The 18,361-nt window shown below is 45.9% G+C and overlaps 1 protein-coding gene across 1 annotated transcript in view; it reads left to right on the top strand.

The window, feature by feature from the left end:
* Positions 1–620: 620 nt before the first annotated feature.
* SLC38A1 (solute carrier family 38 member 1) overlaps positions 621–18,361 on the top strand; it is a 34,674-nt gene continuing 16,933 nt past the window's right edge. The window contains exons 1-4 of the mRNA XM_032208186.1: positions 621–825; positions 8,985–9,197; positions 15,330–15,405; positions 15,880–15,995. Coding sequence (XP_032064077.1) covers positions 9,079–9,197; positions 15,330–15,405; positions 15,880–15,995 — 311 coding nt within the window. The 5' untranslated portion in view covers positions 621–825; positions 8,985–9,078. The remainder of the gene's footprint in view (positions 826–8,984; positions 9,198–15,329; positions 15,406–15,879; positions 15,996–18,361) is intronic.

Genomic DNA, 18,361 nt, shown 5'->3' with positions numbered 1-18,361 from the left:
TAGAAATAAGCTACAGCAAATCGTCCTCACATCGAATCCTCCTGTACATCTGAACAAAACGTGTGTCTCGCCCTAGCTGAAGACGTTGTGACCCTGCACGCGAATCGCAGCGCTTGCAGCCCATACATCTTGCATGACGAAACAGGAAACGGGCAACGTGCTGGTGCCCAACCTTCCGTGGCCATTTCGGGGAAGACTCCACCAAAATAAATAAATATGTAAGATAAAATAAATAAATAAATAAATAGAATTAATTAAGGGAAAAAAAAAAAAAAAAAAAAAAAAAAAAAAAAACGCGGCCTCCTTGCTAAAAGGGGCTCTCCTTTGGGCCAGCCGCGGAGCTGCAAAAAAGCGAGCAAACACCGGGTTTTTTTTAAAAAAAAAAAAAAAAAAAAAAGAAGAAAAAAAAAGAAAAAAAAATTAAAAAAGAGTTCGCACAGCGGGACGGCGGCGGGAGGGGCCCCGGGCGGGGGGTCCCGCGGGGTCCCGGGGGGGCTCCGCGGCACCTGGCGGCGCGGCCCCGTCCCCTGCGCGGCCCCGATGCCGCGTCGGCGGCGCGCCTTGCGCGCTCCCGGCAGCCCGCCCGCCCACCTCCACATGCACACACCCGCGGCGGGAGGAGGAGGAGGAGGAGCGGCATCCTCTGCGTCCTCTGCCCTGCGATTTAATTCCACCCCCCCCTCCTCTCTTCCCCGGGTCCTCCCGCTTGCGCCGCTGAGGTTATTTTATTGAATTTCTTTAGCGCATCCTCGCTCCGGGGGTGCCGCCGCCGGCAGAGGGGGGGATCCATCGCACGTCGGGGGGGTCCCCGCGGCTCCGGGGAAGGTAAGGCGGCGTCTGATGCAATCGGGGGCCGGGGCCGCGCTCCCCGCGCCGCCTTTGTCTCCGCGCCGCGCACGGTGCTGCGGAGCCGGGCCCCGGCCCCCCGCCGGCAGCGCTTTGTCTGCGCCGCGAGCGGCCCCCACCCCCAAAAAAAAAAAAAAAAAAAAAAAGCCAAAAGAAAAATCGTAGCCGGGTCCGACCCCCGAAAAATGCGCGGAGAGAGCGGGGCCGGCTTGGGGGAAATGGGGAGGGGAGGTTTGGCTCTGGGGAGGTTTGGAGAGGTTTGCGTTTGGGGAGGTTTGCATTTGGGGGGTCGGATTTGGAGGTTTGCGTTTGGAGGTTTGGATTTGGGGGGTTGAATTTGGAGGTTTGGATTTGGGGGGTTTGAATTTGGAGGTTTGGATTTGGGGGTTTGCCTTTTTGGAGGTTTGCATTTGGGGAGGGGGAGGCATGCGGCATTCCCCCCCCCCCATACACACACACACACGGAGGGGGGAGCTTGGAGATAGGGGAGGAAAACGAAGGGGGGGGGATGAGTGCCAGGATGCTGCCTCGACCCCAAAATGTTAAAGGAAAAAAAAATGTAAAATGGCAGTTAGCAGCCGGGAGCTTTCGCTGGCAGCACCAAAATAATTTTAAAAAATAATAGAAATTTGAAATAATGAGGGTTTTCACCTGCCCTGGTGGCCCCACGTGTGCTGCAGCCGCCGCCTGCTGCGGGCTGAACCCTGCTGGGCCCCCCCAGTGCCTTTCCCTACACAAGGGGCCCGTGGGGTTCGGGTGGCTGTAGGGAAATGCAGCAGGGCCCAGGGCACGCGTGTGCATGGGGAACAGCCACGCTGCGTGCTCCTGGCGAGCCCAAGGAGCGGACAAAAAAGGATCAGGTTTGGATGCACGCTTGTACATGCGTTCACGTGTGTGCAAGGACGTACGGCTCGCAGTACAAATACACACGTGTGTGAATGGACCTAGAGCTCGCAGTATATGCACATGTGGACCTATAGCTCACAGTGCATACACACAGGTGTGTGCATGGACCTGCAGCTCGCTGGTAGGGCAGTGGTATCGATCCATTGTTTCCCCGACTTTGCAACGCAACCTGTAGCTGTAATTTCCACCACCCCCCACAGCCCCCCTTGTGCAAGAGGCAATGGGGAAGTGTGTAAAACTGCGCTTTGTTTATGTGACACTGGAGGAAGTGAAACGAAAGCCCTTTGCGGCAGCTGGCTTCGTGGAAGGCACAGCGGGGATCCTGCCGTGTGCCAACAGCCCTGCTGCTGCTGGGCACCTCCGCCAGCGGGTGCGGGCATCCCAGGCTGTGTCCGTCCCCTCTTGGTGGCCTTGGGTTTTCCTGTTGCTTGAAAGGCAAAATAAGGGGGGCCAGCCATTGCTGTAAAAGTATTAGAAAAAGTAGAAAAAGCTCCTTTCTGATCGATCGAACATGCTCTGGAAGGAACCATGGATATATTCTGAGCCTGACCACCTCAGAAGTAAAGGTGCTACAAGGAGAAAAAGCAAGAGCACCATTCCACCTAACTTTTTCTTCCTTCACCCCCGAAGCATGAACTTCATTTAAAAAGCCTCTGTAAGGAAAATCCATCTATTGCTGAAGGATACATAGCACCAACAATTGCCATTTCCAGCCTAGGAGCCCACTCCCAAATGCTCTGAGGCCACCGGGCAGAAACCTGTCTGAGATCTGGGAACCACCGCGCTTCTGGTGAGCAGAGGCCTTCTGCGGCAGCCTGGTGGCACGGCGCCGACTACAGTGGGGTCGCACCGAATGACTGCTATTTGACTTTGCCTTTTTGGAGGTTTTTAGTCCAAAGAGGCAGCACAGAGAACGTGGTTCAGCAGAGCACACCACGGCAGCAGCAGCAGCATCCCCTGCCTCGCCGCTTGTGGCAGGGAGCAGCGGGGCCGGCCTGCTGGGCCATGCGAGCCCTGGGCACCGGGCCTCTCCCTCGCCTCTCTGCAGCCTGCGGGAGAACATGGAGGATCGATCCTCCTTCCTGGCCAAACCCTGCTTTTTACAAGGGTTTTAGTGCCTGGAGGGGGAGGAAGGGCGCTCTGTGTTTGCAGGCTCCTCCTTCTCCTCTCTCTGATCCAGATTTTCTAATTTGGGGGGATGTTCTTTACCGGGGGCAGAGGGGTGACTGAGCAGAAATGGGACTTTCCTTCCTCCCCTGCTCTCTCCTTTCCCCCTGTGTTATTTCTCTTTTTTTTTTCTGAGCACCCAGAGTGATGATTACTGCTGCCTTAGAAGTTTGTGTTAAAAAGGCAAAACAAGATGTTGTGGGAATATGTAAATATTTCAAGCCTGAATGAAGTTTTCTTTCTGATACGTATTTACTGCTGTAACCTTAATCTAATCCAAGAAGCCTGAGCAGCCACTCTTGGGAAAAATAGCAGCTTTTCCATGTTGAAAGTGCTTTACAGCCCTTTTCCAGTTAACTCATAATATTTGAGTAAGGTTATCAGGTAAATACTACTCTGAGTCTTGTACAGTCAAGGAAAGTGAAGTAAAGAAATTACACGTAAACAGGAAAAAAGGAAAAGTGAGTTACATGTGAACCTACGCAAAGAGTTCTTCTTTCTGTGGTACAAAATTTATTTTAAATAAGAGTTTCAAAGCTGCTATTTAGCTCTTGTGGATTCATTCTGGTCGTCTGCTGCCCTGCTGTAGCCCATCCTGCAGCACTCCCACTGCACAGCCCCTGTGCAACACAAGAGTTCGTTTATTTGTGGGGGTGCATCCTAGGATCTCTTCAGCAAAACCGAGACTGTTGAGAGGATTTCACAGATAAATATAATTAGGAAAAAATGTGACTATATTCCTCTGCCAAATGCCTTCGCTAAATTGACTGGGAAGGGCTCAGAACAGAAATGTACTTAAAACCATTTTCCTTTATGGCTCATCTTTAAGTGTTTTGCCTGAAGTAATGAATCACTGGGTGAATCAGACTAGGATTTTATGATTTCTGATTTGCCTGCCTTTGATCAGCTGAGTAGCCTGTCGAGACTTAATTCGGGGACTCTTCCCTTCCTTCCTACAGCCTAGAAGGGCAGCACAGAGCGTGATGGGGCAGAGCAGGAGCATTTTCCCATTGCGAAGCAAGGTCACAGCGCCGAGGAGGGCTGAGCATCTGCGTCTGTGCACATCACTCCTTTCTCATCGCATCTTTCTCCAAGCTTCCTTGTCGAGTCTCCTCTCACTGGCTTGTTTCTCACCACTACCTTCTTTATTTTAACTGTTCCCTCTCCACATGCTGGGAGGGCTCTGTGCGAGAGGAGCCTGGATGTGGAAGGTGACTGCTTGCAGTCGCCGAGCCAACAGCTGCTGCAGCTGGTAGGGCTTTTGGCAACCTCATTCCCCACGGCCTGACGGTGTTGCTGCTGGTTTCAGGGGCACGCCAGCACCTCCTTGGCCCCCCCCCCGAGCCAGGGTGGCTGGGGTGAACCCGCTTCCTTCCTCCCACTCCCAGGGCTGCAGAGGGGCAGTACCGAATAGCTGGAGGCAGTGACATTTTCAGCAGCTCAGATGTTTGCTCAGTGGATGTGAGTCAGTCTTTAATTTCCAAGCTCTTTTGTTATCTCAGTGGCGCTTCTCTCATCTCTCCATTTTGTCCTTCATATAGGTTAGGAGTAAAACAGGAACTTGATGTTCCAGATGTCAGGTGTCACTAATGCTGCAAAGAAAGGAGGTGGTTGCTTCCCAGCCTTTCAACGTGATACTGTTACGTCTAAAGCCTATTATTGCTTTTTGTCATCTAAGCGAATAGTCCGTACGCAGAGTTTCAGGCTCGGCATTTCATTATTTATATCCATGGAGTCTTACCGGTCACGTTGCTTTTCTTTGAAAGAACTTTCAACGGTACGAGCAAAGAAAGATGTATCATATCTCAGGCTTTGCGGGAGTGAAACGGCGTGTGAGAAACTCGGGTGCTGGATTCTGATACCTCCTAACCGAACAAGAGGGAGTTCTATTGGCAAAACTCCTTCCGGCCAGAAAGTTGAGTCATATTTCAGCTTTTAAGTAAATTGTCTCGAATTCCATGCTTAAAATTGCTTAGTGTGTCTTGGATATTTGCCATCACAAAGACTGCGGGAAATGTGCAATGAATGAAGTGTGCGGTGAGTGTACAAGTCAACGTGATGAAAACCGTACCCAGAGATGGGCAAGATGGTGTCCGGCCCTTCCCAAACCCTGCCACATAGCTGGGCAGCTTCTGGGCAGCCATGTGTCCTAAGATGGCACTTTCTGAGTGATCGCATTTGCAGGGTATGACAACAAATACCTGTAAGTTACAGCATCACCATTACCACCAGTAGTGATATTAGTGTTAGATATCCTGCTTCTAACAAAGGGTTTTCTGATAATACAGCTCTTCCAGGTACTGCCTAGGAAGGGTTCATGCCCAAGTCAGGAGAAGAAATAGAGTTAGATTGTCTTCATGACCATATTTTTTCAAATACAAACTTTTTGAGCCTGTTTCTACTGTTGTGGAACTTTGACAGTCCAGAAGAGTGGAGTAGCAGGATTTGTTTTTTTCTTTTGGTATTTCAGAAGGCAACACAGAAAGGAGCCCAGCTCTTGGAATGTGCTTTAATGGCTTGTAAAGGTCTCCATGTCCTTGAGGAAAATAAACTTGTTTTATCTTCTTGTGTCATCTCACTGTCCTCCTCCTGAAGTCTGTGACCAGTTGTAATCTTTCCCATTTTCTGCAAGGAGCACACGATGAGTAAATTATCCATAATGGTTTTTACAGGACATGTCATGGGATGTCTAAAGAGAAAGCCAAGCTCATAGGCCACAGCAGAGCTTTTTCTACTGAACTGAGGGCCTGAATCAGCTACCAAACACAGACCTTTGAGCTTCCTTTAGAAGTAACTTTAGCCTTTTCTGGTTTTCTCTCAGGGCAATTCATACTTCAATGAACTATTTGCCCATGTGAGTGGGAAAGTTTGAAGTAAGGGCAGAATTCTTGTGTTATTTTTTCTTGCTGATTTATTCTGTGTGTCTGGAGACTGTCTGGTTTGACTGCAAGTATCTGAAACTTCTCTGTTTGGGAAGTTTAAGGATGGTCAGAGTAGCAAGCACAGTGGGATTGCTGCAGCCACTCTTCAGATTATTTTTAATTCATATTAAATAATCAAGCTCAGTCAAGGATTTTTTTTGCCAAGATAACGTTTTTATTTTCTTTTATCTTATGACATTGCTTGAATGAAAAGGCCTTCGGGTAAAAAAACATCCTTCTTCAAGTACAGCTCAGAATCAACATATAGTGACCCTTAACTAGTTGAAGCTTTTATTTTTTCCTTCCCACAGCATCACTGGCACCTACACCAGAGGCACAGCTTGCTTCCTTCCCTCTTCCTTTCCAGCTCAGCATGGCTGGGCAGGTTGTCATCTGGCAGTGCCCAAAGCTGATGGGCAGCACGTGGGGAGAAAACCCGGCTGATGTGAACCCTGACCCTGGGGACTGTCAGTGTTTTTTGGGACCTGTGTGCTGATCGTCACAATGAGCAAAATAAAGCCTGCAATGTAAAATGGGAGTTTTGGGGGTGAAATTCCTGCAGCCACTTGTAGTACTCTGCTGACTGCTGAGGGGGCGTAGGGTGGTTAGCTCTGACAAAGGATTTGCACTGTATATATCTAAGGAAAGTTATCTTTGCAAAATTGTGGCGGTTTGCTTAGAGTTTTTTTCCAGATATCACGCATATCACCTTTCTCTCTGAACCTGTGAGCACTTCACAGACTGAGCAGTATTGTTGCTATTGTCATCCCAGCTTTACAGATGGAGGTGCTAGGGATGGTGTGGTTATCCTTCGCCAAAGGCTTGCAGTGAGTTCACGCTGTGACAGTTTCAGTCCCCAGCCCCGTGGTTCTCTCTTCGCTGCCCTCATGTTTTGGCACTGAGATCAAGTGTTCTCATACTTGAAAGTGCAATGAATTATTTTGCTCAACAGTGTTTTTGGTTTCAGGGTTTTGTTTTGTTTAAGTAATTCCCTTAACTTAGCGAGAACCTAGTACAGGCTCCAAAACACTGTCACGCTGTTGCAGGAGCCACTCATCTGTCTGAAATCTGGAATCTGCTGAAGTTGTTGCTAATGTTTCAGCTGGCTTCAGTTGCACTAGCATTTTGCTGCATCTTCATTCAATCCTTTTTTTGTGTGTGTGTGTGTCGAATCTGAGCCTTAGTTCAAACAAACAAACAAACAAACAAACAAAAAGTCATCACTTTTGCATTGCAAAGATGCCATGCAAATGAACCAACGAGCCACTTTCCTGTCGGTCCAGCCCCAGCGTTTCAGCTGCACCACAGCAGAAAGGAGAAGCAGGAGCTGCACGTCAGTGAGCTGTGCAGACTGCTTTCCAGCACACTGTTTACCTCACAGAAGGGTGAATTTCAGCACCTGTTTTTGAACATGCTCAGTGTGGAATTTCTTAAGCACACAGGTAGCGATTGGGAAAATCCTCTTGGGGGACCGAGATGCAAAACAGCCCCCAAAGGGAAAGTTGTACTGCTTGAATTTCAGAGGAGCCTCTGCATAGCTTTAAAAATGTCAGCAGATACAGATCTCGGCACAGGCACTGCCACTTCTATTAAGGCATTGTTTATTTTAGGAGCTCACGGTCACAAGAAGCTTCAGGATGCAGTGTGCTCGGCCCTTGCTACCTCAGCAGCTGCTGCCTCCTATGGCTTTATCCTTTCAGAAAAAGATCACGCTTCCCTTCCAAAATAGGTAGACGGTTTTATGCCTCTGGGAAGACTGTTCCAGAATGTCACCGCCAGAGCCACCCCCTGTTTGCCAGCCTGCAGCCGTTTGTCAGCACTGTGCTGCCATTGAAGCACCCAGGAGGACAGGCCCTGATCCCATGGAGCTGCCCCAGCTCTACACCTGGTGCCCTGGGGCAGCATGGGCTTTTCTAAGAGCACACCTAAACTTCAAGATGAAATTATTTCGGAGAAACCACTTACAGGGAAACGGGCCCCTTTGCAAAGGCCTCCTCTGTGCGCTGGGGAGGTGGTGTAAGCCAGCCCAAAGCATCGGGTCCTGTAAAGTTAATTGGGGATGCTCTTGCTTCCGTGGTTGCCTGTGAGTAGTTCGACGGTTTTGAGGTAGCTCTGAGGGTTTGAGAAAATATCCCCAAATGGATCTGGTATGTGAGCATTCCCCAAGTACCCCAGGGTGAATTGCAAATCATTGTTTGGCAGTCGGGCAGACCATTCATTCACAAAATGGGAATTAAGAGAGCTGTGGTGCGGGAGCTGGTTTCTGAATAACAATCCAGTGCCTCAGCATCACGCAGGAGTTGTCGTTCAGCTGAGAGTGGTCAGGCTCCGGAAAACGTTGGTCTTTCAGTTGATTTGCATTTCTGACAAGGAAATGTGTCTGTAGCAGCCTTGCTTGATCTGCCTTTGGTGTTTTTGCTTTTATGCAATGCATCTGTCAGTGAAGAGACCTCCTGATCTCTAAATAATAATTGCTTGGCACAAGCTGTACGTTATTCTTTCTATGTATGAGGTGTAAGCTTAGAGACCTGTTTCTGTCCCTGTTCAGCATAAGTTCATCCATACACAGAGTATCCTTTGTAAATCTTCTTTACCAAAAAAAAAAAAAAAAAAAATTCATACATTCAACTACCTGGAGTATAGATAGCAGCAGAGGAGAGCACTGTGATAACTCTGTCCCTCTGTTTCTCCACTTAGCAGCGGCACAGAAGTGAGGTATTTTATATTTTTAAGTAAAAGGCAACAGCGAGAACATACAGAAGATGAACACAGAGTAACTAAATGGGCCTTGGGCAAGCAAACCATTTTTATTCCTTAATTTGTAGGTCGTGAGTCTCTTTCTTCTGAAACAAACAGAATTGGTTTGCTCACCAATTTATATCTACCGGTACCATCCTCAGTAATCGGTTGTGGGACTGGTTAAACTTGTAAGGTCAGGACTGAGTAATTTTGTAAGGATCTCATTGAGGAGTTTAACATCACTACTCTTCTGCAATGCATTTACGTTGCAGCCTGAAGTGCTTCTAATAATATCAAATTGGTTGGTAGCATGGTCCCTCTTGTCCAGGTGTCACTGCATTCTCCTGGTCATACTGCCTGCTGCTGGTGTGCACATACATTTTGGGCTTTTTCTGTTTCACCTAGGTCGCTGACACTGTGGCTGCAGATTACCCACAAGACCTCAACCAAACACTAACATTTCGAGAAACAGTTGGATACGTACAGTTCCTCGCCCAGGATGCCGTTCAAAGCTGGATTAGAACTGACTGAATTGCAGAATATGACTGTCCCCGAAGATGATAACATCAGCAATGATTCAAATGATTTCACAGAGGTGGAAAATGGCCAGATAAATAGGTGAGTATTTTTCCACTGACGCTGCCTGCGCTAAGAAACACACTGTTTAAAAACAGCATTCTAATTTTCAGTATATGTTTTGAATTATTCATCACCAAGTCATGCTCCATTTGAAGATGTAATTTGAATTTCATATGTGACATCTGTTGGGCATAGGCTGCAACAGCAGATAAAGCAAACAGAGTGGCAATTTATTCATCGTTTCAAATCTTTCAAATTAGTCTAATAAAATGCACAAACATATAACGTAGCAAAAAGCCAACATTCTGGGACCTCAACTCACATACAGTGGAGAGGCAATAATAATAAATGCAATTCGACCAAGAGAATAGCAGGGGGCAGATCACTTTGTTGACCTTCAGTCTCTGCTGTGACAGTTGTAACCTGCCTGGCCACATCCCTGGCTCCAGGGTTGTGGCACGTGCGGCTGGCACTCACTGTTCGCTCCGGGGTGGGATGGACCAGGCAGCAGTAGCTGTACCCAAGGCAGGGAGAGCGAGGGGCTGGTCAGAGATCTGCATCTAACTCGTGTCCATCTGAGGAGTGCAGCTCTTTATCAATTTGGGTGAAAACTGGCCATTGAGTTTCCTACAGGATAGTCATTTACGGAAGGGATGTGATGGCACATCTGCCAGGTGTCTCTGCCGGGCACTAGCATCCAACAGGTGCTGAGATCTGCTGCCGTGCCCCAGCTGGGTTTTGCAAGCTGTAGAGCACGAAGCTGTTTTCTGTCCAAGGTTCCTGCTGAAGTGCTGAGCCCCAGGGGGCAGGGCTGGAGCCAGCCTGGCCGGGGAAGTCCTGGGGCAACCGCCAGCTGCACCCTGCAGTGCTGCGACCACAGTGCAGCTGCGCTGGTGGAGGTGAGGGCTGGTCAGGAATTTTCTGATGCAACTGCTTTGATGGAAAGTGCCAGGGCGAAACACAAACCACTTCTGTTAAAAAAAAAAAAAAAAAAAGTGAGAGCAAGAGAAAAAAACCCCTCCAACTTTGCCAAAACAAAACAATTCCTGTATGAACCTGCTGACTTTCCTGCTGGCTCCCCCGGAGCTCAGGAGCTGACAGCGGTGGAGGCGCTCCCCGGAGCCTGCTGAGGATTGATGTCCTTGACAGGAGGAGGGGTGGCTGAGCTCTTGGCTGGTGCCACAGGTAACTGGCAGAGGGAGAAACCCCATTAGTCCATCCTCTTTCAGTGAGTGCTTGTGGAGCTGTGTTGTGAGCATGGCCAAGTCTGAGAAGTGTCAAGCAAAGGAGGGAAGAAAAACGTGGTGTGAAAAGGGTCAGAAAGACAGAATTTCTAAGTCCTGCTCTGGCTTTTCAGGCAGATGAGCATATTCCACAGTTCTCTCTTTCCATGTGGGTGATTTTCTTCCTCCACGGAGCACCACTTGGTTGTACCAAATATCCCATCACTATTTCCCCTCTCCATGGGCACCTCCTCACTCACACATCCTGTCCACTTCTGGTGTGCCCTGTGCGTAGCGCTGTGCTCGTGCTGCTCTCCACCTCGCCACTCCTTGCCCGTAATGGCACCCAGACCCCGTTCTGCTCCCCGCGGCAAGCACATCCTCTGACTATATGGTTATTCCATTCCTACAGCTGTGTCAGCAAACGCCCGGTCCCTGTGGGATAAGAGGTTAACGGGCATACAGAAGATCATCTTTTGTGACACACAGCGTGTAAGGCCTTGTGAAACTCCAAAGTCCACCAAAATCAGTGGGACTTTTTTTTTTGTTGTTGATTTCACATGAGCTTTAGATTAGATCTGTAATTTTCAACTGACTTTTTTTTTTTGTTTCAACTTGTTTGATTTCACACTCCGTATTTCATTCTGAACCGTGTTTTTTTTCTCAGTGCATAATTTTTCAAGCTGAATGTAGAGCAACGTTTTTAAGGGTCTTTTGGGGACGATACGGCAGTGAGAAGCAGATTCCAGGTCTGATTTAAACCCCAAATATTTCCTGATCTTGGAAAAGAATCCTCTAGTTCCCTCTGGATTTCCAGCATTTTCTGGACCTGAATATGCCTTTATATATTCAGTTGTATGTAGGGAGGGGATGTCATTTGGGAGGGGCTGTGTTGAGAGGGGTTTTTCTTTGCATGCAAGTGTTAAATATTTTCTGGGAATGCCTATAAAGGAATTTGCATCAAATCCAGGCATGGATTTGCCATCTTTTAACCATTCATCCTGGCCACACAACTGTGCCATCGCTGAACATGGCATGCATCAGTGCTTAGGTGACCTGCTGCTTCATGTGACAGCAGGACAAATCCACTAAGCTGTTCAGCAAACTTGTAACTATGATGGTGCTCTCAGGAAGCTGCTGGCTAAATGCTTGTCCTGGTCTGCAGCTACTCGTAAGTTTTGGAGCCCTCCTTGTTCAGTTAACAAGGTTGCTGGTAGCTGTATCCAGATCTGGTTGAAGTTCTGTAGAGTAAGCCAGAGCAAGTTTTCTTCTGCATTTCTTGTTCCTGCTTGCCCTGGAAATCTTTGCCATCGCTCAAGCTGCAGCTCCATTTAAGAAACTGCCTGAGGATAGGGTTCTGTCAGCTTGGCAAAACCAGCTTTCCCTAACAAATGTTTAAGGCATTGTCAAATATCACTTTAAGTTAATTATGTTTAAACGTATCTGAGATGGCTAAATGGTTTTAACTCTGCTTAGCCAAAATGGTTAGCTCCAGGATATCACCTTTATCAAACATTTCTCATTTAAGTCCTTTAATAAATTAAATTTTGAGACCGTGGTTAAGCACGGTCCTTTTAAAATCACTTTATCAATAAGACTGAGTTTCTACGTTTTACTAAATCAAGCCAGAAAAAGAATCGGATTAAGAAATTCTTTCCAAGCCAACAATGAGGCTTCATTCATCACAAGGACGAGCTGATTATCTTTTGCCCAGGATGTTTTATAAATGTATCTAAAATGTTTTGCATAAACATGCTTGGCTGTGATGTAAGAAGTACACGAGGAAAGCAGAAACATACAAGAACGGGTTATGCCTTTTAAGGCTAAGCTCTCAAAGTGAAGACAAGAAACAGCACAAATGGGTTTTGTGCGTGTCAAGGAGTCGCAAGGCGCTGAAGGCACAGACTGCCTCACTGTGCTTTTGTGGGGCACCTGTAATGGGGCTCCAGAGCTTGCACGAATTGGGAGAGTCTGCAGCAGTCAGCTCACTTCATTCCAGTCAGATTTATAAAGGTCAAATATACAACATTGTGACAACTAATAGCTCATTTTCTAATCTGTTAAGCAGAGCAGATGCATGGCGTGGTTTAACCAGAAATGTTAGTCTTATAGCGTGTGTTCCTTTCATATACCATAGGAAAAAGGACACTGAAATTTTAAGAGCATTAAGTTTTTATAAAAAAGGCAAATCTTGGGAAAATTCATGTTGAATCTATCTGAATCTATTAGACTACCTTTGCCCTACTTTCTTCTTCTTCTTTTTTTTTTTTTGTAAGTTCAGCAACACATTCCATTCCCGGGAAGTGTAGGGTGTCCCACGGTGCGTCCGTACCACCTACGGAGCGTGGTCCCGAGGCAGCCTTCTCGTCTGGGCTTGCCAGCTGAGCTGTCTGCACCAGCACAGGCAGCCGCAGCCAGGGCGCAGCCGGCAGGACAGACAGACGCCCTGCAGCCCCACGGCCCCCCGCTGCAGCGCACAGCCAGCCCCCCGGCTGGCAGGCAGGGCTGGGAAGCCCCCTGCAAAAAGCTGGGCACCGTGCGTCTTGCAGGTCTGCTCACCTTGTCAGAGGAGACAACAGGCTGGACAGCAAACCCAGTCCATTTTAACATACAACTAACTCAAAAGAAAGTGCTTTGGATCAGTTTATCTTATTAGACTGGTTTTCTCCAAGGAAAGAGTAATTTTCATTGAACTTTAATTCCAGGGAGTAATAATTATATAGTATCTACAGATTTGTTGCTTTTGTGATTATTAAACAGAGACTGAATGTGTACAGATGAGCAGAAGCAGGGGGATCAGACTTGTTAACTCCTCTCCTAACTCTAACGAAATCTGAAATGACACATGACCTCTGTGGCTGAAAGAAGGAGGCAAAGCCCACAGATGTTCCAAGCAGCGCTCAGAAATCCAAAAAAGACAAAACGTTTCTCTGTGCTCCTGCCTGTACAAATTGCCTGCAGGGTGTTTCAAGAGAGAGCAGGAATGTCTTTGTCAGACCGCTCACGCTCAGCTGCCCGTGCTCAGGAGATGGGCTTTAAACAGACGTGGAAAAAAAAAACACATGCTCTGAACCTATAGAAGTCCGGGTTGAAACTTTATTCCGTGAGGGTGAAATACCTTCCCGGTGAGCTTCAGAAAGTTAATTTTGGATCATTCCAGCTTAGAAGTGGTTACTTTTCACTCCTTAAAACAGTAGGGGAGGATCAGCCATCTATTCCAGCTGCTTTAGGGCTGGTGAACCTGGCCCATATATCTATTTTACAGCAAATTAGTTTCTGAAGTTAGTAGCTGTAAAATTCCAGGATAAGCCTATAGTTGGTTTATATTTATAATAGAGCAAATTGAAACAGACTGATAGGTAGGAATCAAAGTTGCAAAATAAAAAAGCAATAACACTAAATACATCTTGCCAGCTTTGCCCGAATTTAAGGATAAACTCAAAATGTGTGTGTAGTAGCGAAAGGTCAAACTTCCAAAGATATTTGCTTCTAAGGATTTTAGCCTTAATGTCTAACGAATGAGCACAAGGTATGTTTGATGAACAAAATACTAATGACATGGAGTTCAGTGCGTCAGCTGCGGGATCCAAGTCAGCAGCATGATCTTAGTATATCTTAGAAGCTGTGCTCTCATGTATTGGTAGCAATTTGGTCACAACCAGGGCAGTGAGGAACTTTGATAGAGCTCTATATTTATAAATTCAGCATTACATTACCAGACTGAGTGCCTTCGGATGTATGGAAATAATGCACAGCCAGAGTCTGAGCTGTGTGTCTATGGTCAGAAGTTCCTGGCTGTGGGAACTCTGTGTTCAGCTTACTGTTTGCTTGTTTTCATTTAAGAAGAGCCACCTTAATCTGCCTACAGCAAAAAGGGGTCTGAAGCTTGGTGACGGCCTCTGGCTAAGTTTGTAGTGTGTGTGATGGCTGATGCAGTAGGCAGTGCTCAAGAACCATCTGTAAATTAGCAGAGATGCCAGGGACTTAATTGTGCATAAACTTTCAAAAGATGAAAAGCTGAAAGAATGTTTTATACAAACTAAAATTGTTTGTTGAAGAGAATGTCTGGGAGAAAATATCAGCTCACCCTAATCAGAAGTGTCATAAATCCCTGGGATACCAACACACAAAGGCAGGAAGCAAATCTTGCTCTGGTGTCGGTGAGATCTTCAGTGGGGGGGGGTGCAGAACAAGCAAAGGTGCAGAGAAGGAAAAATCATTTACCACATGCTCTCCTGCACAGAGGTGTTTAATTTTGCAGTATGGTGAATTCAGTACTGAGTTTTGAAAGGCTTTTTGATGACAATATGGTAGCCCAAACCTGAGGTCCGCCCGCAGAGCACGTCACCCAGTTCAGGGTGGTCCCACCCAGAGCTGGCTGCATGCAGCATCTCTTCCTCCTCCTAACTCCAGCCACATCAGCAGGATGGCAGCAACTCAGGGCTTGTATGTGGTATTCCCTCTGGCTTACCCTACTTGCAGGGTGCTGCATGGCTCAGTGGTGGCAGTACCAAAGCCCAGGGAGCGCAGTCAGGGAGGGCACAAGCATCACGCTAAAGACAGTGGTGGCTGCATCTCTGCAGGACACCTGGAGAAGCACGTCTTGCTAGTGTCTGTGCAAATTCATTGCTTTCCTGCCCACAAAATTGATGCTTTTTCATTACTAAATCTCCTAAAATACCGTTCCCTAAAATTCCGTAAAATCTCCTAAAATACCATTCCCTAAAATACCATTCTGATCTTGTACAAGTGGTACCTTTACTGAGGCACAGTGTGTGCTGGTGTCAGGGAACCGTAATCGGGCTCCTTAAATAGTTACGAGTTTGACCTCTTTTCGCGTACAGCTTTTATACATTGTGTATTTTGTAATCACATGCTGCTTACAGAATTAACTTGTTCGCATTTTCTAACCACTCCTGCTGGAAATAAATCCTCTGACTTCTTTCAGCAAGTTTATTTCGGACCGAGAAAGCAGAAGAAGTCTCACAAACAGCCACCTGGAAAAGAAGAAGTGTGATGAATATGTAAGTCCTTCTTGCTGGTCTTCTCTATCAAAATGAACTGTACTACATTGGGTGTTGGGAGGGCCTTTAGACGTGGTCTTGAAAAAGTGCTGGTTCAAGGAAAGGGAAGTCCCCAGGCCTGTGCTGGGCAGGAGGCCATGGCGGTTCCTTATGGCCTTGCAATATATCACTCGTACCTAAGATGTCCCACAGGCGTGGTGAGAGATGGGTTTTAAAGCTGAACCTGTATGAGTTGTCTGTTGCCTATGTATTTACTGGAATTTAGGAAATCTGTAGGACAGCAATCAGAATATAGCTGTGAAAAAGTTCGGTGTTTTTTTTGTTTTCTTTCAAACCTCACAGTTTTTACTAATTTGCTCCCACAACAGTAGATACTTCTATCTGATATATCATGTACCCTGCAAGTCGAAGTGTAATGGCATTTCTGTGCTCTGTTCCAAGCCGTTGCTGACCTGTGAACCTCTATTTCTCCAGATTCCAGGAACAACTTCTCTGGGAATGTCCGTCTTCAACCTCAGCAATGCCATCATGGGCAGTGGCATTCTAGGCCTCGCTTTTGCATTGGCCAACACAGGAATTCTCCTTTTTTTGTAAGTGTGAGCGGGTTGAGGATCTGATCTCTCTGCAGTGCAAGCGAGTGCAGTGATTTACGGTCCGTTTGAAACGTGATGTGCTTTTTCATTACTTGAAGTCACCAAACTGTATAAGTAGCTTGGAGTTTGGAGTACTGGTGGATGGTCAGTTGTTTCACATTCTAAAGATGCACTTAAATACTCAAGTACATTCAAGCCTGAAAATATTAGCTATGTTTTTCAATATTTTTTTTTTCAGTCAGAGTGGTGGGGAGAAATAGCCACTAGTTGTGCTTCTGGAGCAAATTATGTCCATGCCGTTGACTACTGACCTGAGCCTAGCCAGGGATTTTTCCTATGGTCTACAAACTGCACATACATCGAAAACAGCAAATTTATTCAGCAGTAATACTTGCAGTGTGATAGTACCTACTTCTTGCGTGTGTCACAGGTTCTCTACAGCTTTCAGCAAAACATGGTGCAATATCTACTTTTTTAACCAAGAAAAAAGAATATTTGTATTCTTTTAAATGTTGCATATAGTGTTTTTGTCTCACTTCCACAGTTTCTTCAGTTTCTTATAGGAGAGTCCTTATTAGCCAACATAAATACAGCCAAGATTTGAGTATAAAAAAGAGTTGAGGTAGACTACTTAACTCCACCAAAAAAGAGGCATTTCATAAAACAGAATTTTATAGTTTAAAAATGAAACAGTGCCAGTGAATGAGTAAGACACAGAATACTGTGTTATTCTGGTTTGCAGTGTGAGACATTTCATTGTGAAAAGTGATTGTTAAGAAATCAGTTGGGAATTGTGTGCAGAATCCAGTAATAAATGTTCATTGAGGGAAGAAATACAATAATTTACAATATTTGAGACCTGTTCAACACAGTTATTAAGTTTACAGATCACTCTACAGAGGTGTCATTTTCTGAATGTCAGAACCTAAAAATCTAGAACTTACGTTATTTCTTTTTTTGAAAATATATAATATGAGCCCTGCATAGAGCAGAATGGATGGCCAAGGTGGTATGTATAGCCATCTGCTCTGAGGTTTCGTGCCAGCATAGCTACATCCATGCTGCTGGAGTACAGTTTGCTGTGGTTGGATAAAATCTGGGAATAATCCAAGGAATTAATCCACTTACATTAAGAATGTACAAAGTCTCATAATTGTGTTGCAACTAAGCTAGGCTATAAAGTAGATGGACACTAATTGAGTTGTTTTTTGTTTTTTGTTTTTTGTTTTTTTATTCAGAGGGACTGAGTTCATTTCATTTATTTATTTATTATTATTTTTTTTTTTAAACCAGCATGTGATAGTAACCTGTTTATGATTCTCCACCCATGCTCTCTGATAAGCACACCTTGGAGGGCACAGACTGGGGTTTGCAAAAACTGCTGTAACCAAAGAAGTCACCTCTGCTCAACCTTGTTACCTCTTCTGGGAGACCAGTGTCTCAGCTAAAGAACAGTAACTTTTTACATCTACTCTACAAGAGGAGATTTTAGAGCACCTTCAATTTCACCCTCAGTTGCTTTAGTTTTCCATAAGTAATCTTATCCTCTTCTCTCTCTCTCTCAGCAAAGTTTTTCATGAGAGTTTAAGTGAAATGCATTTGCTCTAAAGGATATAAAAAGGCAGTTTCTTATAAATGAAGTAGATCAGATAAGTGGTGTGAAGACTAGCAAAACTTCAAACAACTTGTGGTGGAAACCAGGCTAGTCTTGGTCCGAGTAGTGAGTGTATAGCTGTGCACCACCTAACTGTACAAAAACCACCAAAGCTGATAGCTGGGTAGAGGTTTTATATAGTAAATAACAGCATTATTCTCTACAGAATTAGACCATGTGGGTTTAAGTGAGAGTAATTGTTTTTGTTAGTTTTATAATGCCTTCAGATCTGTTAGCTTGGAGATAGATCAGCCTGCTGAGATGAAAGGTAAGGAAGCTAGCAGGACCTTTCTGACCGGGCAAGCAGAGATTTTGCCTTTGAAGCCTGGAGATACAGCATCCTAGCGTGCTGTCTGTAGTTATGCCTGAAAATTGAAGTGCTTTAAGTTGCCCTTTCACCATGCAATAGACTCATAGTTAAATGTAGACCATTACTTTTTTATTTTTGCTCACACTCTCAGTCAGTGCGTTTTTCCCACAAATGTATGGTTCTGCTGTCTCTGTCCTAGGCAGATCTTAGAACCATTTCTGCTTTACAAGTGATAAAAGATAAAGTCCTAGCATGAATTTGATTTCTTTTTGCACATGAGAAAGCACTTACATTCATTACTCTTGAACAGCAGAAATCTGGAAAGTTTCTAGTTTGCTTTGTCCAGGTCATCTGTCTGCCAGTGCTGGCTCGCACCAGCTCTGAAAAATAGAAAGCAGA

Source organism: Aythya fuligula, chromosome 1, assembly GCF_009819795.1.
Source record: "Aythya fuligula isolate bAytFul2 chromosome 1, bAytFul2.pri, whole genome shotgun sequence".
NCBI lineage: Eukaryota > Metazoa > Chordata > Aves > Anseriformes > Anatidae > Aythya > Aythya fuligula.
This window is presented reverse-complemented; position numbering and strand designations above follow the sequence as displayed.